Source organism: Rhinopithecus bieti, unplaced genomic scaffold (genome assembly GCF_001698545.2).
Source record: "Rhinopithecus bieti isolate Rb0 unplaced genomic scaffold, ASM169854v2 scaffold_55, whole genome shotgun sequence".
NCBI lineage: Eukaryota > Metazoa > Chordata > Mammalia > Primates > Cercopithecidae > Rhinopithecus > Rhinopithecus bieti.
The window spans coordinates 802810-810754 of record NW_016803114.1 but is presented as its reverse complement, the minus strand read 5'-3'; the positions used below and the strand labels follow the sequence as shown (position 1 = coordinate 810754).

The 7945-nt window shown below is 45.9% G+C and overlaps 1 protein-coding gene across 1 annotated transcript in view; it reads left to right on the top strand.

Annotated features, from left to right (window-relative positions):
* The first annotated feature begins 2423 nt into the window (after positions 1–2423).
* The window catches only part of PPM1L (protein phosphatase, Mg2+/Mn2+ dependent 1L), a 318510-nt gene continuing 312988 nt past the window's right edge, over positions 2424–7945 (top strand). The window contains exon 1 of the mRNA XM_017850066.1: positions 2424–3593. Within this exon, the coding sequence (XP_017705555.1) occupies positions 3195–3593 (399 nt within the window). The 5' untranslated portion in view covers positions 2424–3194. The remainder of the gene's footprint in view (positions 3594–7945) is intronic.

Genomic DNA, 7945 nt, shown 5'->3' with positions numbered 1-7945 from the left:
CTGAGTTTGAATGTATAACCTCTTATTTGCTGAACAGTGATACTCACTTAACATCTTTGTGCTTCACTTTCCTCATAAACAGAGATAATAACTTCTATCTTCCTCAGAGGATTGTTAGGAGAATGAAAATAACATTGCCATACATGAAAAACCTTTATAATCCTCACGAATATGCAAATGTTAGTTTGTCACTAGAGGAAGGTCTTTTTTCTTTTTGTAATATATTAAAATTCACAGTAAACTATAACAGTTTATTTAGACATTTTTGGAAATTGCCACATAAACCACATGAATTTTTTAATAAGAAAATGCCTATAGGGTCTGCATGGAAAAATATTTTATTGATTTTCACAGATGAACACTTAGATGTAAATGTCAAAGCATATTTCCACCAAATCTTCAGGATATTTAGATTTATTAATTAATTCATCAAGTCAAGCCTTGCTATGAAACCTCCAGGGAGATCATCGGTATGGTAATCTCTCTTCTTTACTTACTTATGGGGGAAGAAGTCATGTCTCTAATGAGTGTCTGTTCTGCTCTCATCAATATAGGAACGTAGTGGACAGACTGGATGGGCCTTTGGGTTTGGAATTTTACTGTTGGCTACTCCAGGGCCTAGTTTGATTTGTAGTTCTGGAATTTCTATCAGCTTATCTGCAAGTTGCCTTTGCCACAGTGAAACGGATCCATGTACAGAAAGACTGACAATGCACCCAAAAGTGATTTGATAATTTACAGTAAGAAATATTGTAAACTTACCTTCAAAATAACACTAATGCATTACTTTTCTTTCTAGTTCCTAAAGGCTCTTTAATTCATTATCTCATTTTGTAACGTCTTGACAGAATGACTGAATTTATTTTAAACTGTTTATTTTCTCGATTTATCAGATGAAAATACCTGAAATGTAAAGCAGGACAGGAGACTATATCCTAGTTGTGAAAAATAACATACTGTTAGCAGTTCTTATCTCCTTCCTGTCTTTTGTACGCATGTTTATATTATTGAGATTATAATGTATATGCCATTTAAATGCTTACATTTTCATTTTTTTCTGCCTGTGGTGGAAATATATAGCTTTTGTGGAAACTTTAGAAAAGTGTGGAAAATAGACAAAAGTCTAAAGCAGAAAATGAAAGTGGCATATAATCTACTACTGTACTAATGATTAACCACTGGGAACATTTTAGTGTTATTTCCTTCCAGGACTTCTTATTTTTTATTTTTAGAAAAGGAATGGGGATCACATCAAGGCAGAAGTGTTTGTTGGGCGACAGACACTGGCTTGGCTGGGATCAAGCAGCCTCTCTGCTCTTCAGCACAGCGGACTGGAAGAAGCAGATCAGCACTCTTCTTCCTGGACAGGGGTAATGAAAATGAGTATTTTCCTTCAAAGCTCACTTGTTTCCGTATTTTAAGCGGACGTGGACATTGTTCTTTTCTCGTGCCTTCCCACCTTCAAGACCCACCAACACCTGCCTGCCCACATTTCGAGTTATCCTCCTCGGCTCCTGCAAGCCCGCACTCTTCTCCAGGGCGGCTACTCTCCGCTCATCCAGACTGCCGCCCCAAACTGAGCCTTCTTCCTGAGATGAACGAGGAGGTGGAGGGAGACCACCACTTCCGAGCTTCCAAGGGACCTTCAAAGCTGAACCGCAGAGTCAGAGCCCTCGCCCCGTAGAAGAGTCAGGAGCGCCCCGAGGCCCCCATCGGAAGCTTCGTGCCTCCCCGTGGAAAGGTCGCGAGCAGGCAAGGCCTTCGTGGCCGCCGAGTCCCCTGCTCCAGAGGCGGCGGCCGCTCTCAGAAAGATCTGCCCTTCTCGTCCCTCCCAAGGTTATCGTCAGAGTGCACTTCCTTGGGGAAACAGAGGTCATTCTCTCGAGTGCCCCCTTTCTGCTGTTCTCGGGAGGAAGAAGGTCGCTAGACCCAGGCTACCTCCCCGACTCTCGAGAGAGCCGGGAAGGCCTCTGTTGCTGAACGCCGAGACCGCGGCCAGCGGCCGGGTAGTCTCCCTATCGCTTTGCAAGCCGGGAGAAGTGGGTCCCTTCTCGCTTGCCTTATGCCTGGCGAAGAGGGGACCGCACTACCGTGCTGCCGCCGAAGGGGGGAATGCTCACGTGCAACTCTCGGCTTCCCAGTGAGCAGCAGTAGCTCCTGGAAAACCAACGCTAAGACTAGCAGGGTCAGTATTAGCTTGTCTTAGGAGCCGGCACAGGGGGAAGGAACAACCATTCGCAAGAGCTAGATAGCTGAGCTCCCTCTTTTCTCCCCCTTGGCTGGTCTGGACCGCCTGGGGCTGCGAACGCGCACCAGCGGCCGCGGAACTTGCTCAGCCTCTGACAGCTCGGTGGGCACACCTCCGGGTGCTGAGTCCCGACTCAAGGGGCGGGACGGGGCGGGGTGAGCGCGCGCGGGGCGGAGCGCGCGCGAGCCAGGACGCGAGGAGGGAGCGCGCGAGTGAAGCCGAGCCGAGCCGAGCCGAGCCGGGAGGTGCCTGGGGAGAGGCAGGCAGAGCCCAGCCGGCCGCCTGCGGCTCAGTACTGATCGTGCCGCGTCGCCGGGCTCTGCGTACCCCTGCCTCTGCCCAGGCATCCGCAAAACTTTTATTCTCTGGGGCCCCCGGGGGTGTGTGAAGAAATTGGAACGTTCGGCCATCTCCGCGCTCCCCTGCGGCGGCTACCGAGGGGACCTGCATCCCTTGTCCGCCGGGCTGTGGAGCCCTGCGCCTCACCTGCTGATCGCTCCCGGGAGTCTCGAGGGGGCACCCCCGGAGGGACCGCGCGGGCGCTGGCGCCCCTGAAGTCTCCCGCTCACCGCGGCAGACCAGCCCGGCGCAACTTTAACTTGATTCCTCTTGCCCAATCGGGGCACCCGCGGCTGCTGCTGCGGCGGCTGCTGCTACCGCTGCCCCTGCTGTCTCACAAAGGGGCTGAGGAGGGGAGGCGGCGCGGGCAGCAGGGACGGGCCTCCGGGCCGCCGAGGCGGGGAGACAAAAGGGAAGCTGCCTGTGCTCACGCTGCCCGCTCGGAGCCGCCTGCTCGGCTGCCTCCGGCTGGGTTCCGCGAGCCTCGCCCTCACCCTCGGGCACTGCTCCACCTCCCTCCCGGCTGGCTGTCCCCGCAGTGCTCCCGGACCCGGCGAGCCTTCGGGGCGCGCGTCACTGGTGGTGGTTGAGGCTCTAGCGATAATAAATGATAGAGGATACAATGACTTTGCTGTCTCTGCTGGGTCGCATCATGCGCTACTTCTTACTGAGACCCGAGACGCTTTTCCTGCTGTGCATCAGCTTGGCTCTGTGGAGTTACTTCTTCCACACCGACGAGGTAAAGACCATCGTGAAATCCAGCCGGGACGCTGTGAAAATGGTGAAGGGCAAGGTAGCCGAGATCATGCAGAACGATCGACTCGGGGGGCTTGATGTCCTGGAGGCCGAGTTTTCCAAGACCTGGGAGTTCAAGAGCCACAACGTGGCGGTGTACTCCATCCAGGGCCGGAGAGACCACATGGAGGACCGCTTCGAAGTTCTCACGGATCTGGCCAACAAGACGCACCCGTCCATTTTCGGGATCTTCGACGGGCACGGGGGAGAGGTAGGAGCTACCCGGGGCTTTGTATTTGTGTCTGTGTATATATCGTGTGCGTGTGTGCGTGCCTGTGTGTGTGTGTGTGTATAAACAGGACAGCGTGTGCGCAGCGGGAGAGGATCTGGGTGCGAGGGGCGTGGTGATGACACCATGGTACCTGGCTGGACAAATGCGGCTCAAGTTGCCAAAAGCACTGCTGGATCCAGACTTCTTGGGGCTGAGGGTCCACTTTAGGGAAAGGAGAGTCATCCACAGCATATTTGTTGCTACTTAATACGAGGTTCCCAAGGCTGGAACCCAGCAAACACTGTGCTAGCTTAGCAAGGAGAATTAATGGTATCTCCAGTGAACTTTGGTCCCAGACCTCAGTGCCCTTGTTCTAGGGTTTGAGTTGAACTAGGCACAGACAAGGAAGACAACATCTTTTATGCTTCATTAGGAAAAGAGACTATACCTGCAGAGCGAGCTCACTGAGGGTGAAGGAAGCTGTGACTCCTTCCCATCGCCTTCACTCTAGGGGGGAATCCGAGGGGCTGCTCTGCGCTTCTTTCCAACTCTATCAACTTTACAAGTGCAATCGGGCCAATTGACAGGAGCGCCTCGCTGGCCGCTTGTTTTTACCAGGATCTCAGAGCAGGACCTAGATGTCCCTGGCCTTTGCAGATGTGGCTATGCCCGCAAAGGAGGCGGTGCCTTGACCTCACCCTTGCGCCCTGGCGGGCTTGGGGGTGCAGAAGTCGCCCTGCTTCTAGATTCCTTTGTTTGTGGTTCATCTGGAAACAGGAGATAGCTAGAGGCCGGTTCAGTTCCCTCTCCCACATTTCAGCAGCACCCGGGTTGTGCACTGAGGCCCAGATTTCCTGGAGGTTAGGCAAGGGTTGGCTCTGATCCTTGCGCATTGGCCCAGGCAAAGTGAGAGGCAAATGTGGCTCTAGCGCCATGCTCCAAAGAACACTGGACCAATCACCCCATCTCTCAATTTGGCAGTTTGTAACGGGTTCTTTGGTGCATACTCTTTGTTTTCCCTTTTGGCAGCATACTTTTCTTATTCTTACCCCCTTCCTGTTTTTGATTACACCCTTCCCCTGAACTCCCATACAAGTTTTTCCCCAACTTTCTTCTCTGCCCTCTGATCTCTGGGTAGGCTGTAGGGAACTGTAGGGACTGCCATTGTTTTTCAAGCATTTGCTTGTTCTTTGGCCTTTGTTTTGGGTAAACATTGAGAAAGCTTTCAACTGGATATCTTATCTGCATTCCTCACCCACCACTCTGCTAATCTTTTCATGCTACTGTGCCTACCTGCCTTGTAGAACCAACTTTGCCAAGAATGACAAACTTAGTAGGAAAACTCATTTGGTAGAACTGAAATCAGTTTTTGCCATTTTCCATCCACCCTAGCTTTTTTTATATTCTGTTTTTTTTCAGAATGCAAGTTTCTCACTGGTTGTAAATTTGTAACCTCTTGGGTAGTGTTGGGATCCCCTCCCCTTGGTCACAGAGTAAGTGAAAGATGTAAAATTAATTGAGGGAAAAGAGGCTGTGTACATGGGCAAAAACATGCCTTAATGACAAAGTTGCCAGTATAATGGCTGATTTGTCTTCTTGGCTTGAAGTAGACTATCTGTATTTTCATTTTTTTGTGCCTAAATTCAATGAGGGTGAAGGAAGCTGTGATTTCTTCCTTTGTAAATCATTTAATAAGCTTATATTTATTATGTATTTTTATATTAAAATTGGTGGCTGGTAATAATCTGCTTCTGGTCTTAGAAAGCACAGTTTTAATTTTATTAAAGATTTGGTTGTAATAGTAATGTGGTGAAATTTTGGGTTGTGGTTGTCTGGGTGTGATGCATTGGCATAGTTTTAGCCTTGGGTTAAAAAAGTGTAAGTGATTGGGTGATTTAAATTTTTTTTTTCTTTTGAGTTGATACTGTAAAACCTGAAATGTGCAGACCAAAACACTTTTCAGGTTGAAAATTTTCTAGTGCTATCTTGTGGTAAAGATACCCTCCAGAAAAGGGACACGATAAATGCTTTCATTTTACTGAAAGTATTTTACACGTACATGGCTTGTCATTAAATTTTTTAACAACAAATGAAAAGATGATCATTGTTAGCCAAACCATGAAATACTTTTCTTTGTGCCTTACATTAAAAAGCATGCTGTTTGCAAAATAATTGATATTATCAGTACTCTTAAAAATAGAATACTTGTTCTGTTCACAATCTCTTACCGTATGTAGCCAGTTAGTTCATTTTGGCTTTGTTTTAGGGCAAAATAAGGGAAGTGCTACAAAAGGAGTTACTTAGTTGCTATTGGGAGTATAACGGTGACAGATAATATTAGGTAATTCTCTCTTGCTTTTTCTTTATATATAATCATTCAAAATCCTACCATCGAATTCTTGTGTGTTGTTTAGCTCCTTTAACATTCACCAGAGGAGGGTGCCACTGTTTGATTTTAGTATAGATGATGTTAGCTCCTGTCACAAAAGAGGAAGCTTTTTTGGAACTTTCTATTATTTATGTATATTCTGTCTCTAGAATGGTACAGAAGATAAATGAGGAGTTTAATTTTAATTCTAATAACTCACACTAATAAGGTAGGCCATCAAAAACTAGGGCCCATCTATAATTGTAGTGCTCTTTAGATGCAGAGGAGACATTACCTTGTATATCCTTCTATATCCGTTTCATCTGTGTATATTAATTTCATCCCCCACCCTTTTTTTTTTCTTTTAAGCTGAGATGCTGATAGCTGGAGAAGTTGTGACCTTCCTAAGGCTATGTGGCTAGTTCAAGGCCTTCAGTTTGTTGATCTCCATATGAAACCACTGGACAAATTGGCTTGAATATTTCCCTAGATAGATGGTGCCCTGGGGATACAAGGGTGAATGAAATATAACCCCATCCTCAAAAAGTTTCAGTCAAATGAGAGAGATAGACCTCTATACCAAAAATTATAGTCGTGGTACACTTAGAGTGTTATGGTACCACAGAAGAGGGACATTTAAATCAGATTGGGAGGTAGGAAGGCCCAGGAAAGAACACCTTGAAGATATTGTTTACTTCAAGATTAGAAACATAGGTTTTGACTTGTGATCTGGCTTTGAATCTGTGCTCTGCTTTATAGTAGCTGCAACATTGGAAAAGTTGCTAAAACAACTTTATCTGGGAGTTTATTATCTAGAAAATAGGGATAATAATGTGTGTAAGGTGCATCTTCATCAGTTGTATTATACCCTGTCTAGAGAAGTACCTAATGGAGAGAAGGATATGGAAGAGGAAAGGCCAAGAAGACCAAGAAGTCTGCAGTGCTGGGGCAGCAATATTCAAGGGAGAGAGACTCTTCCTGTGTGAGCCACAGCTTTGATCACTATGAAGATGTATGTAGTGCAAGGATAATTTATTAGTTATCTCCCAAACTCTCTATATCTCAAGGTTCTAACTTTCAGTGGACTTCTGATTATAATTCAGGATTTCAGTTATCCAGATATTTGAGAAAACTGTGTCGTGGCTTCAGGTATAAATTTTCTTACAGTCAAAAGGAATATTCTCTATGATTAATTAGTAAGTTGGTGTTCTGATTTGTACTTCAGCCTCTTATGATTTGGGTTACCATGAGGTAGTTCCTCTTGAGCATATTTAACTGTGGATTCTTTGGCAAAGATATGTCTCTGGACTTTTTATGCTGAGGACCAGACTCTGTAGGGCTGTGTCTTCTTCTAGGTGGATGAGATTTTAAAGAGCCTTATCTCAGTTGTCCTACAGACCAGCTTCCTCCCTTGATTCTAACCATGGGATACTGTGTGTGGATGGTTCACTGTGTGTGTATGTGTCTAAAGGTATGGCAGTGATTGTTTTCTTTAACAAGATCAAAACAACAAAAAGGTAAAAAGGAGTTCGTTATATAAATTGATGTAGAAAGATTATTTTAAGATAAAATGATTTTATCTAGGAAAATCATTGTTTTTGTGCTTACTTGTAATTTTTATCTACAGGCAAAAGGTGTTTTGTTGTTGTTGTTGTTGATTTCTAGTTTTTTAATACTATCTAGAAGAAATATCACTAAATCCTTTGGCACCTCTATTAATGTTCATGGGTGACGCCTAGCTAGAAGAATAGATTGTTATGTGCTCCATATGTTCATGAGCATTACTTTATTAAAGATCTTATGTATCTTGACAATTGACACACAGCTTGGCCAGTGGTTAAAGCCTAGAGTTCTACATTTTGCATGAGGGAGTAGCCGTACTTCAGGCACTTGCCAGGGACTGCAGTCTTGAGGCTCAGCACTTCTCAGAAGCTCAGAAAATAAACTGCTTATGGAGGGTTGCCTGAAGAATATATATATATAT